We start from the raw sequence: 23,349 nt of genomic DNA, 5'->3' as shown, positions 1-23,349 counted from the left end.
GTGAATTAATATGGCTACTAATGTGAAGAAATCTAAAGCTCAACTTCAGAAAAAACTACCTTATAAAAGTGTAGAAGAATTGAGGCCTACCTGCACAGTTGAATCCACAGAGTCATCGTTGGGAGCCTCCAAACCTCAGAGAACTCCTGCCCATTTGAGTTTGATGCCAGCGCCAACCCTGCAGTTGCAAGACGGCTCCACCACATTGGTAAGTTCAGTGGTTGCTGACCCGCGTGCACGCGGACGGCCCAACCGACAGAGGATCCCATGAGCCCACAACAATGCCTGGTGGCCCGGGGACGCACAGGGTAGCGTTGGAAGATGCACCTGTGCATTCAGCGATTCTGACGGACATGCATGGTGCCTCCCGGGTGCGTGAACTCTTGGAAAAGGTGTGGGCTGTGGGGGAGCCCAAACGGTGGGTATCCAAACCCGCAGCCGCACAGGTAAAGGACCTATGAAGCCCGAGGAGGAAGAGGAACTTGTCTTGCTGGAATCTGCTCAGGAGGAGGAGTCTGAAGTTGGAGAAGGTAGGCCTCAAAAAAGATGGTTATGGATCCTGGACTGGACTCAGAGTTCACTGTTTTGGAAGGGATTGCTTGTCAAATGGAGAATATGTCAAAACAAATGACCCAAGGATTTATGAAGGTGAAAACAAAAATGAATACTTTGTGTGATGAAATCACAACTATGAAACAAGAAATGACTGTAGTCAAAAGTGATATTAACTGATGTATAAAATCTGTTGATACTGTACAAGATAATTTTTTTTAAAATTGAAACAGTTTTTTTCTGAATGTTGAAATCAGGTGGAGCACAATAGGGAAAAAATGGAAAAAGTGGAGGATTCCTTTGTAGACTGGGGGATTCAAAAAAGGGATTTATTGAAGAAGATCAATTTGTTGGAAAATCAAAGCCAGAAGAATAATGTGAAAATAGTTGGTTTTCCAGAGGATGTTGAAGGTTCTGATCCAATAAAATATTTTAAGCACTGGATTCCTGAAGTATTGGGTAAGGAGTTTTTTCCTGAAGGTTTGGAATTGGATTGAGCTCATGGAGTGTTGAGGAAGAAACCACTTCCAGGACAAACACCGAGAGCAGTTCTGATTCGTTGTTTGAAATATCAAGTTAGAGAGATGATCTTACGAATGGCAGTACAGAAAGCACGGCAAAGTCAATCTCCATTGATGGTTCAAAATAACAGAGTGTTTTTCTATGCCAATTTGAGTCAGGATGTTATTAGAAAATGATGGGAATTTAATTTGGCTAAAGATGTACTATGGCAAAAGGGTTATAAGTTTGCCTTTCGTTATCCTGCGATTTTGAAAGATTTTAATGGAAATTTTCAATCCCAATTTTTTGAGAATGATCATGATGCTTTTGCTAATTCATTGCCAGAATTGCAAAGGAATGGTCAGTTTTCACCATCGTCTCCTAAGAGGAGGGTGAATGGGAATGGGTATGGGAAGAATGGTAAGAAAGAAGAGATGACACAAAGTCTTCTTGACATTGAAGACCCGGAACAATCACTGGGTTTGGAATCATTGGGCTGAATATATCTATTATATTTTCTTGTGCTTACTTTAATAATGAGTATGTGTCTGGCTGGGGGGGAGGGGGGTTGATGACACTGACAGCTTTGATAGTCATCTGCTACTAATGGGTTTACCACACCCAGATTTTTAGGGTGCTACTACCTTTGGGTGTTTTTTTTTAATTTTTGGGTTACTTTTACTTTTTGAGGGGGAGAAAGGGGGAAAATAAGTTTTTCTCTCTCCTATTTTTCTTTCTGTCTATTAACTTTTTTTTTTATTTTGAAGATTTATAAGGGGGAGCGTTACTTTATAGTCTGTAAATATATTAGTAGTTAGTAAAAATGTCTACTTTGAATTTTGCAACTTTTAATATTCAGGGATTAAATAATCCAATTAAGCAAAAGTGGGTATTGGCTTATATATTTTTTTTAAATTGATATTGCCTTTTTACAAGAGACACATTTGACTGAAAAAGAATATTTGAAATTGAAAAGAGACTGGGTTGGACATGTGCTTTCTTCTTCTTTTAATTCGAAGGCAAAAGGGGAAGCGATTTTGATTCATAAAAATTTACCATTTGAACTGGAATCATCAAAGGGAAATGCTGAGAGAGTTTTATGACTGAATTGTAAAATTTTTGCTGAATCTTGGACTTTGTTTAATCTTTATGCACCTAATATAGATGATGAGTGGTTTATTTCAGAAGCTTTTTTATTGTTAACTCGAGCTAATGAAAATATTTTAGTTGGGGGAGATTTTAATTGTGATTTGGACCCGTTATTGGATATAAATCCGAAAAGTATAAGGAAATCAAAGATGGCAACACAAATTGGTGCGTTGATTAAAGATTTAAGTTTGGTAGATATTTGGAGAAAGGTTAATCCTACAGAGAAAGATTTTTCTTTTTATTCTTCACGACATGATTCATTTTCTAGAATAGTTATTTTTGGTATCAGCACACCTACAGGGTAGAGTATTGCAACTTGAATATAAAAGTAGAGTTATATCAGACCATTCATTATTTTTTTTTCTTGTGAAAGTTCGGAAGTAGTACATTTGTCATACAGATGGAAGTTTAATGCAATGTTACTGAAAAAAAAACAGTTTGTAACTTTTATTAAAGAACATATCTCTTTATTTCTGACTGAGAATGTTAATTCTGTGGGTAGTCATTTTTTATTATGGGACACTTTGAAAGCTTATTTGAGAGGGAAGATCATTAGTTATTCTACAAAAGTTAAGAAACAATATATGGCAGAAAGTTTAAGGTTGGAAAAACAGATTGCTGAGTTAGAGAAAGATTTTCAGAAGGATGTGACAAAAGACAAAAAATAAGCCTTAGCGAAGTTGAAATTACGTTATAATACATTACAAACTTATCAGTTTGAGCACTTAATTAATCAATCTAAACAAGGTTATTATGAGTTGAGAGAGAGAGAGAGCTCATAAGGTACTTGCTTAGCAACTGAAAACTGAACAGACATCTCAGACTATTAATGCTGTTAAACAGGATTCAACAATTACCTATAAGCCTCAGGAAATTAATGACCAGTTTTATTCATTTTATCAAAAATTATATACTTCTGAGGGGAAGCAGGACAATGATTCTATTGAATCTTATTTTTCTAAATTAACGTTACCAGTATTAGAAGAGAAAGATGTTCAGGAATTTGAATCTCTATTTACATATTTTGAAATTAAGGAAGCTATACAGGAAATGCCAAACAGAAAGTCCCCAGGGGATGAAGGATTTTCTGTGGAATTTTATTAAAAAAATTATGGTGATTTATCTAATGTATTTGGACATGTGTTAAAACAAGTTATTGAGGATCAGACATTACCAGAATCTTGTTCAAGTGCTTTAATAACTGTTATCCCCAAAAAAGATAGAAATCCATTAAAAGTGTCTTCATATAGGCCTATTTCCCTATTAAATGTAGATTATAAAATTATAGCAAAAGAATTAGCTAACAGACTTGCTAAATATTTACTTAAGTTGATACATACTGATCAAACAGGTTTTATTAAAAATAGAAATGATTCAGATAATATTCTTCGATTAATTACTTTGGTCAATGCATACCAAAACTAGCCTAACCAGCTCTAGATGCAGAAAAGACTTTTGATAGGGTTGAATGAGATTTTTTATTTAAGGTGTTAGAAAAGTTTAAATTTGGCCCTTTTTTTTATTGCTTGTGTTAAAGCTTTATATACAAACCCGATTGCCAGGGTGGTGACAAATGGTAAGGTTTCTTTACCATTTAAGTTGACTCATTCAACTCGGTCGGGCTGCCCATTGTCACCAGCCTGATTTGTGTTGGCTATTGAACTGTTGGCTCAGACTATTTGGCAAAATGATGAAATTATAGGGATGAAGGTTATGTATGAAGAATATAAGATCAATTTATTTGCAGATGATGTTTTGATATATTTGATGGAACCAAAACGGTCATTGAAGCAGTTACAAGAGTGTTTGTCGAAATTTGGAGAATGATCTGGATATAAAGTTAATTGGGATAAGAGTGAAATTTTACCAGTCGGAATAGGAGATTATTCTGAATTTTAAAATATTACAAAATTAAAGTGGACAAATAAAATTAAATATTTGGCTGTGTTTGTAGATGCTATCAGTCATTGTATCAGTTAAATTATGTGCCTATACTAAAACGGATTAAAGTGGATTTGATTAAATGAAAAGATTTTCCATTAACTTTGATTGTCAATTGTATTAAAATGAATATTTTCCCCCGAATTCAATATTTATTTCAGTCAAAGGACTTTTTTCAGGATCTGAATAAGGCAGTGCGGGAGTTTTTATGGAAGGGTAAATTAGCTCGAGTCACATTGCATAAGCTTACATGGAAATAAGCATTGGGTGGACTTCAGTTACCACATTTTCAAAATTATTGCGAAGCAGCCCAGTTGAAATTTATTAGTAGATTGATGGATTTAGATCAACCCCCTAGCTGGGCCAGGGTGGAAGTGGCGTGTATTTCTGAGGCTGAGGTACATCAATTTTTATTTCATTGGAATTCAAATTTATTACAGGAACATAATATGCCAGTATTGAAACATTTGTTAAAGATTTGGATTAAAAGAAATATGGTTTGGGGATCAAAAGGTAAATTATCAATTTTAACTCCATTGTATAATAATCAGCTTATTCCTTTTTCAATGTTTAATGATTATTTAAAGAGCTAGGATTCTAAGGGTATAAAGACAATAAAAGATTGTTTTGAAGAAGGACAATTTCTTTTAATCAAATGTGGGAAAGATTTGATATATCTGTAAATCCTCTGTTTGTGTATTATCAGCTCAGAGCCTTGGCAAAAGATAATTATGGTAGAGAGATGAATTTACCTACTTTGACAAGATTTGAATCTTTGATTTCGTCTGTATCAAAGAGGGGTTATATTTTGGTTATGTACCATCTGTTATAGGATAATATGGATAAACCGGATTGGGAAAAATGTAAACATAAATGGGAAAGTGGCTTAGCGTTTATTTTCCCTGAAGATGATTGGGCAGATATGTGTCAGGATAATGTAATTAAATTGACTAATGTAAGATATGGAATGGTTAATTATAATTTTCTACATCAATTATATTTGACCCCAGAGAAATTGAAAAAATATGGGTTTAGTAATTTGGATTCTTGTTTTAGATGTGGTTAATGTACTGGAACTTTTTTACCTGCTGTTTGGTCTTGTGCTAAAGTTCAACCATTTTGGCAAGGAATTAAGATAGTTTTGGAAAAATTATATAACTTTAAATTACCATTAGATCCAATGATTTTTTTGTTGTTGAATGATATGGTTTCTCTGAGAGGAATGGGGGTGGATAAAATTCAAATTGCTTTTGTACATTTAGTGCCATCAGTAGTGCATAAATGTGTAGCTAGTACCTGGAAAGATAGTACAGAGATTAATATAGCACACTGGCATAATGAATTGAAAGCTTGTATTGTTATGGAAAAATTTACTTATAATTTACATGATAACTATTCTTTCTTTGTTGATGAATGGTTTCCATATTTGGAGTATATGCATTTAGATAGACTTTGAATTGCTATTAATACTTTAATTTTTTTTATAATTCACACTTTTGGCTCCCCTTAAGGGAGTTGGCTGATGGGGTGGGTGGGTGGGATAGGGTTTTTTGTTGTTGTTGGGTTTTTTTAATATATATTTCTGTAAAATTAATTTTTGATTGTTATGAGACTGTATGTTATGCTTTTGTTATCTTTTAAATAAAGTTTGGAAAAAAAACATGGGTATCCCTTTTGAATTTTAATCTCAAAATGTTATATAGCATCAAACAGACTCTTCAACTCAATTCATCCATGTATGAATGTGGCAATGGGACTTTTTACTTGTAATCTCATTTGCTTGGAATTGGTCCATATCCTCCTCAATTATTCCTATCCATGTATCTATCCAAATGTTTTTTCAACTTCATAAGCCTATAGACATCATTAGTCTATATCTGAAGCAAACTGTCAGAAGAAGCTACAGAAGTGAGTACAACATCAAATCTGTACCTAATTAGAACCATAAAACATTACAGCACAGAAACAGTCCCTTCAGCCCTCCTAGTCTGTGCCAAACTATTATTCAGCCTTGTCCCATTGACCTGCATCCAGTCCATATTCCTCTATACCCCACACATCCATGTACCTGTCCAAATTTTTCTTAAATGTTAAAATTGTGCCCAAATTAACCACTTCAGCTTATTCCACGTGCCCACAACTCTCTACATGACGAAATTCACCCTAATGTACCCTTGCAAATTTTTCCATCACTCTTAACCCACATCCTCTGGTTTGTATCTCACCAAACCTCAATGGAAAAAGCCCACTTGAAATTATTATCTCCATACCCCTCATAATTTTGCATGCCTCTGTCAGATCTCCCTTCATTTTTCTATGCTCCAGGAAATAAAGTCCAAACTATAGCTTCCTATGGCAGTTTGCTCCTGGTATAGACCAACTTCTGTATGATGAAATTGCCCATCTCAAAATTTCTCCCATCTCACATTAACACTCTGCCCTCTAGTTCTAGACACATCTACCATCAGCTGCTTCTTCCTCATGTGTGAAAGGCTGTCCCCTGAATAGCAGTGTGAATTCTCTCCGTCGAGAGCCACAGTGGACTCAGTCTTCTCGATACAACAGCTCAAATGGAGAAGAAGAGTGGCTTTTTTTTTTACAATGATAAGATTGTCAGAAATAGGAGCAATGATAATCACGAAAATCTGGAGATGCTGTGGTTGAAGTCAAAACACAAAATGCTGGAGAAACTCAGCTGGTCAAACATAACTTATACATAACTGGCGTTTTGGGCTTGAGCCCTGTTGAGAGAACATCAACAGTGTCCAAACAAAAAGATGGGGGCTGAAATGCAGGAAATGAAAGGTGGAGAAGGGAGGAAAGGAACACTGGCGCTAACATCTCCTCCCTCACTACCATCCAGGGCCCCAAACAGGCCTTTCAAATGAAGCAATGGAATCCACAGGACTGATTTACTGCTTCCAGTCTTCCCTCTGTGGCTTTCTCTACATCAAAGAGACCGTCGCAGATTGGGAGATCGCTTTGCACGGCATCTCTACTCCGTCCGCCACACAGAGCCCCACCCCCCCACCCCAGTAGCCATTTTAATTCTGAGTCACACTCGCATGTCTTTCCATGGCCTTTTGTTCTATCCCACCCTGACCATCCGCAGATTGGCAGAACAACACCTTACTTTCAGTCTGGGCACTCTCTCGTCAGATGACATTAATATCAACTTCTCTGCTTTCTGCTAACTTGCTTGTCTTTTCTTTCCCATCCCCCTTTTTCAGTTTTTCCAGTTCTCCCCTTCCCCCTCAATTCATCCAGCCTTCCCCCTTCCCCCGATCGCTGCTGTCCTCTCCCTCCCTCCTCCACTTATCATCTCCTGCCTTTGCCACCCGCCCCCCCCCCCCCACACCGCCAACTTTTTGTTCGGTTGCCTGCCGACATTCTCCCATACCATGATGAAGGGCTCAAGCCCGAAACGTCAATTATGTATTTTTACATCTGCTCAATAAAAGACACTGTTTGATCAGCTGCATTTCTCCAACATTTTGTTCTTTTACTGGAATATTATAATTTTCCATTTACATGTAAAGGTGCTCTAAAATTTATTTTAATTTAGCTTTTTGCACAATTATAATTATCAAATAGATTATTTATTTTAAAAGAATGAACCTTCTTTATCAAACATCCATTGATGGAAACCCATGAGGCTCATTTACAAAATCCAAGCAACTCAAGTCAAAACCATTAACAAGCTCACAAAATAGTAATTATCACAGGAATGATCTCCATATAGAGTTTTAGTCCATCATTCTGTTCTCATTAAATCATTCACAACACGGCTTAATCATTGACATTTAATTCCATGTATACTGAATTCCCAATAAACAAAACAAGGGAACATTATGTTTGGTGTTAGAAAGTAATTAATTTGCTGATCTTAGGAAAGCACTCTGCAAAAAATAAAAAAAATCCATGTAGTTTCAAATATATATATACCAGACACAGAAACATACCCACCCACACACGTAATAAAGTAATATTTGGAACATCAAAGGACCTCTGCCAGCACTTTTCATTCTATTCCCCACCAACATCTGTAAACACAAGAGATTCGGTGACGATATCTTTCTTCGTACTCTGACAGGCTGAAAAGCCAAACCAAGCCAAATAAAAAAAAACACTGCCTGGTTCCAAGTGATTTTAGCCTCAAGTTAACAGATTAAAACTGCAAGTGATTGGCATTACATTTGAAAAAAAGATAAACATGTTATGATAGAAAAAGATAAGAAATACATATTTTGCAAAATGATTTGTTGCAAAACAATGATGTCATTAAAAATGAAACCTTAAATCGTGCACCAAGATCTTCAAAAGGTCAGTGATATCTAAATTATGCCTGTGAAATGCAATTTTACTGGAAATTAGCTGTGCTGGGCAATGTACTACATAAAATGATGTACAGCTTTTGAATTTTATCCCTTTTAGCTGGATTCCTCTTTCAATCAGCAACAAGTCCCTGTTGTAAATTTCATTCTGCTCTAAGAAATTATTGCTGGCTTTGAACTTTTCTGAGTAATTTAGTATGGCCAGTGCTTAGCAACACAGAACCCACTGGTTTTCTAGTCCTCTGTCCAGAGGGATGTCAGTTGTGCAAACCTTTCAGATTCATGACTTTTTCAACATTGCATTCTAATGTAATTCCTTTTAAAGTAATTTGAATTGCATTCCTGGTTTGGGTTGTACTTCTGTAACATTTCACTCATTAAACAATACTGAGACATTATAAGTACAAATTTCATCACAAAGGAAAATACTTGGTAGTTGAAAATAAATGAAGCTGTAATAGAGCAGATAGAGTAAAAAAAAAGTGTCTTATTTCATTTGTTTGTGCATGGGGGTGGTATACCATGGGCCTTCACTCACTTCACTTCACTTTGGCTTGCCTTCGCGGACGAAGATTTATGGAGGGGGTAAAATGTCCACGTCAGCTGCAGGCTCGTTTGTGGCTGACAAGTCCGATGCGGGACAGGCAGACACAGTGGCAGCGGTTGCAGGGGAAAATTGGTGGGTTGGGGTTGGGTGTTGGGTTTTTCCTCCTTTGACTTTTGTCAGTGAGGTGGGTTCTGCGGTCTTCTTCAAAGGAGGTTGCTGCCCGCCGAACTGTGAGGCGCCAAGCTGCATGGTTTGAAGCGATATCAGCCCACTGGCGGTGCTCAATGTGGCAGGCACCAAGAGATTTCTTTAGGCAATCCTTGTACCTCTTCTTTGGTGCACCTCTGTCACGGTGGCCACTGGAGAGCTCGCCATATAACACGATCTTGGGAAGGCGATGGTCCTCCATTCTGGAGACGTGACCTACCCAGCGCAGTTGGATCTTCAGCAGCGTGGATTCGATGCTGTCGGCCTCTGCCATCTTGAGTACTTCGATGTTAGGGATGAAGTCGCTCCAATGAATGTTGAGGATGGAGCGGAGACAACGCTGGTGGAAGCGTTCTAGGAGCCGTAGGTGATGCCACTAGAGGACCCATGATTCGGAGCCGAACAGGAGTGTGGGTATGACAACGGCTCTGTATATGCTTATCTTTGTGAGGTTTTTCAGTTGGTTGTTTTTCCAGACTCTTTTGTGTAGTCTTCCAAAAGCGCTATTTGCCTTGGCGAGTCTGTTGTCTATCTCGTTGTTGATCCTTGCATCTGATGAAATGGTACAGCTGAGATAGGTAAACTGGTTGACCGTTTTGAGTTTTGTGTGCTCGATGGAGATGTGGGGGGGCTGGTAGTCATGGTGGGGAGCTGGCTGATGGAGGACCTCAGTTTTCTTCAGGCTGACTTCCAGGCCAAACATTTTGGCAGTTTCCGCAAAGCAGGACGTCAAGCGCTGAAGAGCTGGCTCTGAATGGGCAACTAAAGCGGCATCGTCTGCAAAGAGTAGTTCCCGGACAAGTTGCTCTTGTGTCTTGGTGTGAGCTTGCAGGCGCCTCAGATTGAAGAGACTGCCATCCGTGCAGTACCGGATGTAAACAGCGTCTTCATTGTTGAGGTCTTTCATGGCTTGGTTCAGCATCATGCTGAAGAAGATTGAAAAAAGGGTTGGTGCGAGAACGCAGTCTTGCTTCACGCCATTGTTAATGGAGAAGGGATCAGAGAGCTCATTGCTGTATCTGACCCAACCTTGTTGGTTTTCGTGCAGTTGGATAACCATGTTGATGAACTTTGGGGGGCATCCGATGCGCTCTAGTATTTGCCAAAGCCCTTTCCTGCTCACGGTGTCGAAGGCTTTGGTGAGGTCAACAAAGGTGATGTAGAGTCCTTTGTTTTGTTCTCTGCACTTTTCTTGGAGCTGTCTGAGGGCAAAGACCATGTCAGTAGTTCCTCTGTTTGCGCGAAAGCTGCACTGAGATTCTGGGAGAACATTCTCGGCGACACTAGGCATTATTCTATTTAGGAGAATCCTAGCGAAGATTTTGCCTGCAATGGAGAGCAGCGTGATTCCCCTGTAGTTTGAGCAGTCTGATTTCTCGCCTTTGTTTTTGTACAGGGTGATGATGATGGTATCACGAAGGTCCTGAGGCAGTTTTCCTTGGTCCCAACAAAGATTGAAAAACTCATGCAGTTTGATATGCAGAGTTTTGCCGCCAGCCTTCCAGACCTCTGGGGGTATTCCATCCATACCTGCTGCTTTGCCACTTTTCAGTTGTTCAATTGCCTTATATGTCTCTTCCCGGGTGAGGACCTCATCCAGCTCTAGCCTTAGGGGCTGTTGAGGGAGCTGGAGCAGGGCGGAATCTTGGACTGAGCGGCTGGCACTGAAAAGAGATTGGAAGTGTTCTGACCCTCAGTTGAGGATGGAGATCTTGTCGCTGAGGAGGACTTTGCCGTCTGAGCTGCGCAGCGGGCTTTGGACTTGGGGTGAGGGGCCGTACACAGCCTTTAGAGCCTCGTAAAAGCCCCTGAAGTCGCCAATGTCCGCGCTGAGCTGGGTTCGCTTGGCGAGGCTAGTCCACCACTCATTTTGGATCTCCCGGAGTTTGCGCTGAAGATGGCTGCATGCGCGACGGAAGGCTTGTTTCTTCTCTGGCCAGGAGGCTTTGTAAGGTGAGACTGGTGGGCAGCTCGCTTCTTTGCCAGCAGCTCCTGGATTTCCTGGTTGTTTTCGTCAAACCAGTCCTTGTTTTTCCTGGAGGAGAAGCCCAGTACCTCTTCAGTGGATTGCAGTATGGTAGTCTTCAGCTGATCCCAGAGGGTTTCAGGGGACGAGTCCGTGAGGCGGATTGCATCGTCGAGCTTTGCTTTGAGGTTTGCCTGGAAGTTTCCTCTCACTTCATCTGACTGCAGGTTTCCAACATTGAACCTCTTTCTGGGGGCTTTACTGTTCCTGGGCTTTGGCTTGAAGTGAAGATTGAGCTTGCAGCGAACCAGCCAGTGGTCAGTGTGGCATTCCGCGCTGGGCATGACCCTGGTGTGGAGCACATCTCGTTTGTCTCTTTCTTGCACCAGGACGTAGTCCAGGAGGTGCCAGTGTTTGGATCGGGGATGCATCCAGGTAGTCTTCAGGCTGTCCCTTTGCTGAAAAAGGGTGTTTGTAATGACAAGCCGCTGTTCTGCGCAGAGCTCCAACAGGAGGCGCCCATTGTCATTGCAATTGCCGACACCATGCTTGCTCAGGATTCCTGGCCAGGTTTCTGAGTCTTTGCCGACGCGAGCGTTGAAGTCGCCAAGGATGACAACCTTGTCGGCTGTAGGGGTGTGTTGAATGAGGTTGCGCAGGTCAGTGTAGAACTTGTCCTTTTCTGCTGGTTCTACCTGGAGGGTTGGAGCATAGACACTGATGAGGGTGATGCGACGCTTGTTTTGATGGGGGAGTCGCATGGACATGATCCGGTCTGAGTGGCCTGTCGGGAGGTTTTTGAGTTTGGAGGCAATGGAGTTCTTGACCATGAAGCCTACACCAGATAGGCGTCATTCATTCATAGGCTTGCCAGACCAGTAGAGTGTGTAGCCTGCGCCGCGTTCTTGGAGGCTGCCTACATCTGCAAGGCAGACTTCACTGAGAGCGGCAATGTCGATGTCAAGTCTGAGGAGTTCATGTGCAATGAGGGCAGACTGACGTTCAGGACGGTCAGCCTTGTCTAGCATGGTTCTGATGTTCCAGCATGCTAGCTTGAGTTTGTGAGCATCTTTTGAGGGGGAGGACGTGGAGGGGGAGGACGTGGACCTGTCCTCGGGCCTGCGCAAAGGAGCTTTTAGGTGGAGTGCAGTGTGCGCAGTACTGGCCCCACCTGCATAAGTGTAAGGGGACAGGACAACACCTGGCTGGCTGTCAATCATTCGGCCTGAATGGATCAAGCCCACCCAGTTGGGTGCAAATCACCCTCCAGGATATAAGCCTGCGGCAGACTTACACAGAGTTGCTGCAGCCACAACCAGCCTGGCTCTGTGGAAGTCTTTATGGATTAAAGCCTGTTGTACAGTCTTTGCCTTGTGTGTGTCTGATTCTGTCTAACAGCGCACCACAAAATTTTCCCACGGCTGCCATGGAAAAACCCCTGTGCACAGAGAGCCTCGAAATTGACCCACGCCACCCGAAAGCCCAGACACGCTTCGAGATCTGGCAGCACGTGGTCAAGGCAATAATCGAGGCACACGAGAGCAACATCCTCGACTCCGATCGGAAGAGGTGGTCCTACTCTAGTCAAAACTGGGTCCCCGTGCCTTCCAGGTAACCAAAGGCTGCTATACGTACAAGAGTGCAATGGACTCTCTCGAGAACTTGGACAAGCCCCCCATGAATGTGGTCTGTGCAAGGTACCTGTTCAACACCCGAGCCCAGCAACCCAGTGAGAAGGCTGAGTCTTACCTGGGACACTTGCAAGAGTTGGCCCGACCGTGTCTGACTGAACTCGGGGTAGAAGTAGAGGAAGTTGAGAGGCTGATCCAGGATGCCTTTGTCCTTCGTGTGGATAGGGATTTGGTGATATGCCGACTTCAGGTCAATCATGGAGAAAGCCCAGTAGCGGGCTATCTCACTGACCATGTCCGTGATCCTTGGCAGTGGGTAGGCATCCAGCTGGGTGTACCGATTAATGGTCTGGCCGTAATTCATGACCATCCTTGGCTTACTTCCCCCTTTGACCACCAGGACTTGGGCACTCCAAGGCCTGTTATTGGGTTTTATAATGCCTTCTACTAGGAGTCGCCGCACCTCCGCCTCGATGAAGTCCCTGTCTGCAGCGCAATAGCGCCTATTTCTGGCTGCAATTGGCTTGCAGCCTAGCGCAAGATGTGAAAAGAGCACCAGTGGGGTGACCCCTCATGAATGTCTGTTCTTATTCCCCAGGAGGTCGGCGACTGGAATGTCACTCCCAGCATGGCTCACGTCCCTGGGACCGATGCTTCTGTGTAAGCATGTACGGACACACAAGACCGAAGCCCTGGTCCTTCATGCAAACCATAACTATGCTTACATTAGGTTCGGATGTGGTAAGGGAGGACACCGTCTCAACCAGGGACCTGGTACCAACAGGAGCACCCACCTCACCATGCCACCCTCCAAACCAGGGCATACATCCCCATCCCCAGGCAGCTATGGGGCGCTCAGGGCCACCTTGACCACTAGGGGCACGCTTCAGCCTTAGGAGACGAACCCGCACCCCCCACCCATCCAATACGATCTGCATACTTCGACCCCGGCCCTCCTGGCCACCCCCCGCGCAGCACCACACCAGCCACACAGACCCCTGCTGCCAGCCCCCCTATTTCCTCTCTGACCAGTGACCAGGAGCCAGTCCTACGACGGTCACAGAGACCCCAGCAGCTGCCGAATCATCTCAATCTGTAAATATTGTATGTACATAGTGGATGCGATTCCTTCTTACTGCCCTCCCCCGGGACAATTTTAAAGAAGGGGGTGAATGTGGTGGTACACCACCGGCATACTGCAGGGGTCAACCTCTGTACCTGCAGGAGTGTAATGGGCCAGGACAACACCTGGCCAGCTGTCAATCAGTCAGCCTAAATGGATCAAGCCCAACCCGGTCGGGTGTCAATCACCCTCCAGGTTATAAGCCTGCGCTGGCCTCCAGAGGCCTCACACAGAGTTGCAGCAGCCACAGCCAGCCTGGCTCTGTGGAATTCTTTGTGGATTAAAGCCTGTTGTACAGTCTTTACCTTGTGTGTGTCTGATTCTGTCCAACAGCGCACCACTATGTAACAATTTGCCTTCATTTGATAAAGAAATGAAAACATTGATAATTTGGTAAAAACAACTCTGGAGAAACTCAGCAGGTTAATCAGTGTACTTTATAAACACTGCTGAGTTTCTCCAGCATTGTGGTTTTACTTCAACCAAGGTTTCTGCAGACATTCATGTATTGTATTATATGTATTATATGGTCCTTGTTGAGATGAGACTACATCATAGATGTAACACCTGTTTAGTATCAAATATGAAGGCTAAGATCTTGACTGATCGAAAATATTCTTCCCACTGACCACCCCCACCAACTGCTATGTTATTCCCACTGCTGTACAAACCTCATGCAGAACCAGAAATTGTTCCCAGCCACAATGACTCTGACCAGCGATTAGGCTTCAGACAGTAGATCTGTAAACTATCTTCAACTTTTTAGCAGCTTGTCCTGCCAAAGGGCTTTTTTACCATTTCTAGGGTCCCAGATTAATCAGAGCACAAGTCCCTTTCAAGAAGAGATTTAAGAATAACTGAACTACACTATAATTATTTAAAAATAAATTGCAAAAATATAAAAATACAAAATATAATTAATAAATATGAATTATGGAAATTAAAAACATGAAGCTGGTGTAAAATTACTTCATCTTTCTTTTCATTCTCAATCCAGGACAGTAATCCCAATTAAATTAATTGGGCTCTGAAACATGTATCAGCTTTGCCTGGTTTAAAGAAGCAAAGGGGCCAGATACAAAGCACAAATGATTTCCATCCATGAATTTGTTGTTGAGCCCAGTGGTGGAGCAGAAGGTCAGGTGCATTGCCAGCTGACTTTCAGTGCATTCCTGCCTTCTGCTTTTCAAAGCCCATGCGTGGAATGTGAGAACAGGTTGACCCATGCCCTGCAGTTCGCTAAAAACACGATGCTAGACAACATTTTGGGATTGAACCTTTCAAGAAGATATGACAAAATGTAGGCAGAAACCTGAAAAAAAAATAGTGGGGCGGGGTGCGGGGCAGTGGGAGGCAGGAAGTAATAGGTGGATAAGGGAGGGAAGCCACACCACCAAACAGGGGAAGGGGGGAAGGCTCTATCAATGGACAGGGAAGTGGATGGAGACCCAGAGGAAAGGGAGGGTGAATGGGGAGTGGGCTAGCAGAAACTGGAAAAATCATCTTAATGCCATCTGGTTAGGTGTTTGCTCCTCCAATTTACAGGGGGTCTTGGTTTCACATACATGAGGCCTTGGACAGATATGTTAGCATGAGAGTGGTGTGCCCTCCCTCTCTTATCCACCTATTACCTCATGCCAGTGGGTCTGTGCTCCTCCCCCTCCCCCATATTTTTGTTTGAGCACCTGTCTACATTTTGCTCATAACATTGGTTATGCATTTATATCTATATTGTTTGATCTGTTATGTTTCTCCAGGTTTGTGTTTTTACTTCATTCACGATGTCTGCAGACTTTCATGTTTTACTACCACAGCAAGCCCATCATTTGCCCATCAATGCATTCCAGGCCACCTTCTCTACATTTTACACTCAACTATTCAGAAATAAATGAAATGAAATTTTAAATCAAACTTCTGTTAACCTTTTCATGGTTCATACTCTTGGTTTAAATTTTAATGAGTTTACGACTTCCAAATCTATGGCTGGTGAGTACTCATCAGACTAATTACACTAACCTGATCTTTGGAGTAGGGAGTGTCAACTCGCTGTGGGTCACGACAGGCTTGTAGAAGAATTTTTATGGCATTCAACTGCGACAAAATCTCACAGGCCATTGAATCAAAGAATGTGATGTTGGCAAGGGCAGCAGATGCTAGTAGAAACACCTCACTGGATGAGGCATCTTTACACAAATCTACAAGCAGAAAATACATATTTTACACAGAGAAATAAATAAATCTGTTCCATTTTATATTTATCCACTTTCTAAACAAAATAGCATTCACAATTGTTTCATTGGTTCTGTTCTATGGTATAATTATCTAAAAGAGAAAGGAAATCTAAATCCACACAGGCTGCAGGCAACTGGCTCGTGGAAATCAGGTATTGGAACTGGGATTCGAGAGCATTCTGAGGGCAAGAAGGGCTGACTCTCTCTGGCTTCCCTTTCTCTTACAGTTAGGGGCATCGAGCAATGCTCATGGTAACTTTTTGTTTGCTTTACAGCAGAGAAAACTTGAAGTATATCATGTATATTACATTCTTATGCATTATCATGTGGCAATAAGTAACGAACCTTGAAATGTGACATGGATGAATTCACACTCTCAAAGGCCTCTTGAATTTTGTATTTCAAAAGAAAATAAATTAAAAGTATCACTATAGTACTGCCTGTAAAACTCAATGCAAATTATGGCAACATCTGTGGAGACAAAGGGGCAACATTTTGGATTGAAATCCCATGTAAGGATTAAGAATGTAAAGGGGAGATAGACAGTATAAAGAAATGAGGGAGAGGAGTGAAGCAGAGGCTGACAAGTGATCAGTGGATCAAGATGAGGTGGGATTGATGGGTGGATAGAGGCAGGTAAGAAAGGGATGGATGTAGAAAGATGCAGAGTCTGGGAAATGATCAGTGGAGACAATGAATCAGAATCTATGGTCATGAACATGTCACAAAATTTGTTGCAGTGCAAACATTTATATAACCTGCCTCACAAAATGAATAAAAAAGTGCAAGAAAAAAAAAATAAAGTAAGGTAGTTCATTGATCATTCAGGAAGCTGGTGGCAGCAGGGAAAAGTTAACCTTGTGCCATTGAATGGTCATCTTCAGGCTCCTATTCGTTTTTCCCGATGGTAGCAGAGTAAAGTGGGAATGATGGGGGTCCTTGATGATAGAGACTGCTTTCTTATAGATATCGTTGATGGAATGAAGTTAACAACCCTCTAGAGTTTTTTTTCTTGTCCAAAGCGATGGCATTTCCATACTAGACAGTGATGTGACCGGCCAAAATGATCCCCACAGTACAGCTCTAGCCCTTGTTAACTGGTTCTTTTTCTTCCTCTCCCACTTGGTTCCATCTGCTCATCACCCACACATTCAAATTACTGGGTTCTATATTATTTCCCACCCCTATATTCCATCTACTCTTCACTTCCTTTCTAATCAGATTTCATTGACCTTTGTTTCTTTCACTGATCACGTCCCAGACACTGTCCACCCTCCCCTTTTCCAACTGTCTCCATTCGCCCATCATCCCCCTCCTCACTGTATCCACTTGTTTCCACCTAGCTTTTGCCTCAACCCTCCTCTTTTTATCTCCCCTTAACAGCCTCATTGCTGATGCAGAGCCTCAACTCGAAATGCAGTCCATCTCTTGGCTTCCACAGATGCTCTTGAACCCGAGATCCCCCAGCAGCTTGTATTTTGCTCCAATCTCATATGTCTCAATGCAAATTAATATTGATTACATGTTATTCACATTATTTCATCTTTAGCAGCAATGCAATTTCTTGTTAAGTAGATGCTTTGGAAATAGAATTTAGCATGGTGCAGTGGGTTAAGTGAATCACCTGGGGATTGGTGCAATCACTAAGCTAGCAATAAGTTATTTTTAAAATTCTTCAGGACAAGTGATAATCCCAGCCGAGAAGCTTGGGGCTCAAAGACAGCTGTGGGTTTATTAGTACAGTAATTTCCTGCAAAATGTGAGATCAGTGCATACCAATTTAAAGTATCAACTCAAAATATATTTTATTCTTTAATTTCCCAACTGTTCAGTTTATCTTGTACAAGAAAAACACTCTGACAAATAATGCCATCTGCAGGAAAATTAGACATTTTACCATGATCAAACAATTTGGCCATGAGCATATTCTCTGACATAAATATTCTGTTGCAGGTTGGTGCTGATTTTCAGATTTTTATCAGTTCTGGCCAATCAGTTCAATATCAGACATAGTTGAGCACTAAGTTATAACATGGAACAGTACAGCACAGGAATAGACTCTTCAGTGTACATCTCTGAGCTGAACTTGATGTCCAAACTAAAACTCTGTTTGCACTTAATAGATATCCCTCCATCCCTATCATATAATTTATCTATCTAGAAGCCTCTTTACCCTTTGGACTGCAGCCATTTTTAACCTTACATAATATATTCTCTGGACTGGGTCCATAGGTAAACTATAGTATGACCCAAGTGGCAGATGGGTATTAAAAACCAGTCTTGGAAAATGGGGACACAGAGTATTTGTCCCTGAAAACAGGGACACCGAATCATTAATGCTACCGTTATTTCTGCTTCCACCACTACACATGGCAGCACGTTCCAGGTATTCACCGTCCTTTGTATAAAATATATGCTTCACACATCTGCCTTAAGCTGCCTTCCCCTCACCTTAAACATATTTTTCTTGTGTGCAATGCCTTTACCCTGGGGAAAAGATATTGATTGTCCAGCCTAACAATGCTTTTCTTGATTTTTATAAACCTGTCTCTCCTCAGCCTCTCACACATCAAAAAAAAACAAATTTGTCCAATCTCTCTCCCTATTACTCTTACCCTCTGAACCAGGCAACATCCTGGTCAACTATTTCTGCAACCTTTCCAAAGCCTCTACATCTTTCCTACAATGGGGCAACCAGAATTGCATACTATTCTAAGTGTGTCCTCATCAAATTTAAATACTTGCAACATGACTCAACATCCCAACCAATGAAATCAATTATACCATACACATTCTTTACCACCTCATCCGCTTGCATAGGCACTTTGATCAGATCCCTCTGCACATCAATATATACACAAAGTAGGGAATAACACACTGTTTGATGAATTAAATATACTTCATGGGTTGTGATATACATCACAAACAACAGAGGCCCCATCACTGATCCTAGTAGAACACCTCTGGTCACAGGCCTCCAGTCCAAAAAAATACCTTTCCACCACTATCCTCTGCCATCTGAGCCAGTCAATTTTATATCCAAACTGTCAACTCATATGGACCCTATATATCTGCATCTGCATCTTCTGAATCAACCTACCATGAGGGATCTTGTCAAATGCCATGTGGACAACATCTACTGCCCTACCCTCATCTTTGTCACCTCCTCAAAACACTCAATCATACTCCTAAGACATGACCTGACCCTTAATTTTCACAAATGAAGTATGTCAAAGTGGAGCATCAAGACTCGCTTTGTCTGTTTTACCACTCAGTAGTGAGGGAGGTCCCCAGTGGAGGTTCTCTTTATGCAGGGGTCTTCCCCCTTTACCTCAAGAACCTGGGGTGGAAAGCATTGCAGAGTGGTGCCAGTTCACCAACCCTCCAGCTGTCTGTCATTTCTATGGGTAGGAAGAGATGGTGAATCACTATACAAGTCAAGTGTGAGAATTTATATCTCTTCACCTATGTGAAAGGGCTGCTCTACATTCTAGCTGCAACTCAGCCTCATGCTCCTGATTTACAGTTTTCTGGTGTTGGGGGTGGGGTGAAGGGAGTAGTGTGTTCAAAGGCAGTTCAGAGGATCTCTTTGACAGGCTGTTGCTGGGCCTGGCCAAGCCGGCCATCCGTGGGTCAAAGTGACAGGCAGTCAAGGGTACTGGATGAACCACACATTTGGGCCTGTGCAATGATAGAGAGATAGCACGCAGTATCCGAGAGGAGGGTGGGTGAGTTCTAGCAACAGAAGGGGGAAATATCTGCCACAGTTGCTGCCTCTCTTTGACATTAAGTACATTTTTAAGAGGTTCACATCTCATCTGCACTTCTCGAGATGACTTTAGGTTAGTGTGAAATTTAAAAGATGAATGAAAAGAGTTTAAAAAGAAATTTAGAAGATGAAAAGTAGAGATAAAATTGAATGTTCCATCCTGCAAAATATGGCCCAAAAGATTCAGCGCAATCACATTATTTAGTTAAGGGCATATTCAATGTTCAATATTGCATGTAAGGTAATGAATGAGCATACCATTGATTTGTTAAGTAAAATAAAAAGCAGTGTTCATTGAGTTACATTAGTTTACAGGTTCCACATAAAGACTAAGTTACTAATGTAATCTGATGAACCATTCTGTTTCTCTCTCTCCAAAGATGCTGCCTGACTTGATGAATAGCTAGATTTTCTATTTTAGTTTGGTATGTTTATCTAGTCATAAATATTAACACAATATCACAATGTATTTCTTGGAGGCATATCAAAGGCAAAAGATGTTTAAGAGCTAAAAAAAAAGAGCATCTTAAAGGAGGAGAGATGGAAATGCAGGTTTGAGGAAGGAATTGGGGACTGTAAAGATGGCCATAAATACTGGGGAATTCCAGACAAGAAAGACAAGCAGAATTGAGGTTAGGAATTCATCCCACTGAATCACCACACTTTCCTGGCCCTACCGCAACCAGCCACCTATTTTAATCAAAAGGAGTTCAGGTGTAATTAAAATGAAATAATTATACAGTGGTTGCTACTCATTTCCTCTCATTATGATCTTAGCATGAAAAGCTTTTGTGTTCAAATATCCACTGCTGCTAAGGTCAGCAGAGACCAATTAAAAATTTAAACCCAAACCCTGGGAGGCCAATTGATCACATTCCGGTACTAGTATTCTGTGACGGGTGTTGCTGTGCATTATAAATTATCAATCATTGCCAACAAAGTGAATAATTTTCCAGGCTTCTTAAATAACTCTTAGCATTTATAATACCACTTTATTAAAGATGATACAGTAAATGTCCATTATAATTGCCAACCAACGAATGAAACAAGCCTCGAGGAGTAGGAGACACCTTTGCATGGACTATACAAGGAAGGGATTCTGAAAATCTGGGCAGAATTTGAAGTTCTCTTCTCTAAGTAAATGGTGCTAATTTTATTTTTTCTGTACATTTTGTAAAGAGGCAGCTGTAAAGACAATCACATTAATTAAAAGTAGCACCAGGCTACTTGGAAAAGATTTCTACTATGTTAACAAGTAGACAGATGTTAACAGGTAGAAGTGAACAATTGAAAATGTAGCTGAAGACAGGCTTTGGCAGTGGAGATTTTTTTTTAAATGTTCCAATTCAAAACTGGGCAAGGAGACTGGAGAACTATTGAAATTCTAAAGAAAAAAATCTGAAAATCTGAACTATAAAAGACAAATAACATAAACAAAGTGTAGAGGTTTAAAGAGAGTTTTGAAACATCGGTATTGTATTTGAATGCAATTCCATGATCAGTTTGTAAAGCACAAAAGCCTGCAGACACCATGATTGAAGTAAAAGCACAAAGCTGGAGAAACGCTGCAGGTCAAATGGTGTACTTTATATAGCAAAAATAAAATTACATAACCAATATTTTAGGCTTGGCCTTTCATCAAGGTATGAGCAAAATGTAGGCAAGCACCCGAACAAAATGATGAGAGAGGGGCAGGGGGAGGAGAAGAGTCCCACAGACAGGAAGTAATTGGTGGATTAGGGAAGGAGGGCACACCTGAAAACAAGGGGAGGGGGGATGGCTCTTTGAATAGAGAGGAAAGGGAATGGAGATCTGGAGGAGAGAAGACAGAAGGGCTGGGCAAAGTGGGAATGGAGAGTGGGCTAGCAGAAACTGGAGAAGTCGATGTTAATGCCATCTGGTTGTAGAGTACCCAGACAAAATATTAGGTGCTGCTCCTCTAATTTATGGGAATCCTTGGTTTGATAGTACAGGTAAACAATCCTTTATCTGGAACCCTTCGGGGACAGTGTGTTCTGAATTTTGGATTTTTCTGGATTTCAGAACAAAACCAGCTGCCCCAGATTTAAGCCTACTCAAATTGTGCTGCCATCTCTCTTCCCCCCACCTGCCCGAGTCGTGCTAAAGTCTTTCTCTCCTTCCCCCGCCCACCCAAGTCACGCTGCCGTCTCTCTCTCTCTCTCTCTCTCTCCTCCCCCCCCCACCCGAGTTGTACTACAGTCCCTCTCCCCTCAACCCCTGCCTGAGTCACACTGCTGTCTCTCTCTCTCCCTCCGCTGTACCAGCACGAGGAAAAAAATGCTGGTTTTTGGAGCTTTTCAGATTTTAGATGTCAGGATAAGGGATTGTGTACCTGTACATGGATGTGTCAGCGCAGGAATGGGGCATAGAATTGAAATGGTTGGCCACTGGGAGATCACTGCCATTATTGCAGAGAGAGTGAAGGTGTTTTATCAGTTATCCATTATCAGTTTGCTTTACAAAATTGCTAAAACAGTTAAACAGACTTTAGTATCATCATAATTCCATCCAAAGAAATATACAACTCAAGAAAAAGGGTGTTTTATGTAAAATGATAATGGTAATCTCAGTGGAACCTCAAATAAAATCTTGCAGCTAATCTTGAATTGTGCATTGATTTATATAGTTCACATTGTGTAGCTCTCAACATGATTTTATACTTACATTCAATACATAATTGATAGCCCACATAGCTTAAAAAAATAAACATGGCAAAGTAGTTGGCAATCTCAGTTTTGTGCAAATGTGAATGAAAAAATCAAAACTGGGTTAAGTTAATAAAACAGATTGAATAACAAATCTGACTGTGCCGTAATCATGGAGTCAAATTTGGATATGATACTTCCCTGTTAGTATGGGGGAAGAAAACAAGCAACTTATTTGACAATTGTTAATCATGAGTTTGGTGATCAGCTATATTTATCATTGATAAATATCAGAGGAGTGAGTCATGGACACAGAATGTTGACATGTCTACCATGATTGAAAGGATATCTAAAGGTGTGCTCATCACTGCTGCAGAGAGCAGGTAAGTTTCATTATTATTTATATAATTTTAGGGCACTCATTGCATTACTGGGCAGAGGAAGAAAATTTGCCATAAACCATTCTCATTCATGTCACTATCCTTTCCAATACATTCATTTACATCAGAAAATGGATACCCAAGAATGTCAAGACTTGCAAACTCGAAGCAGAGAATAACACATAGCTTGATGAATTAAATATGCTTTTTGAGTCCAGTTCTGCCAGAAGCCATCTTTTTAACTATGCTCATTAAGGTCACAACAACATTGACCTTTGTTTGCTTACGGCTCATTTCAGATGCCTGAAGGGAAACAACTCTAGCATCAGACAGATAGCCATTTATTTGGTTT

The 23,349-nt window shown here is 41.3% G+C and overlaps 1 protein-coding gene across 1 annotated transcript in view; it reads right to left on the bottom strand.

Moving 5' to 3' along the window:
- Positions 1-23,349, bottom strand: part of LOC138751409 (protein inscuteable homolog) — a 200,428-nt gene that overhangs the window by 30,640 nt on the left and 146,439 nt on the right. The window contains exon 7 of the mRNA XM_069913655.1: positions 15,968-16,146. Within this exon, the coding sequence (XP_069769756.1) occupies positions 15,968-16,146 (179 nt within the window). The remainder of the gene's footprint in view (positions 1-15,967; positions 16,147-23,349) is intronic.

This window comes from Narcine bancroftii, chromosome 1 (genome assembly GCF_036971445.1).
Source record: "Narcine bancroftii isolate sNarBan1 chromosome 1, sNarBan1.hap1, whole genome shotgun sequence".
In the NCBI taxonomy this organism is placed as follows: domain Eukaryota; kingdom Metazoa; phylum Chordata; class Chondrichthyes; order Torpediniformes; family Narcinidae; genus Narcine; species Narcine bancroftii.
The sequence above is the reverse complement of the archived record's forward strand: the minus strand, read 5'-3'. Positions and strand labels throughout refer to the sequence as shown.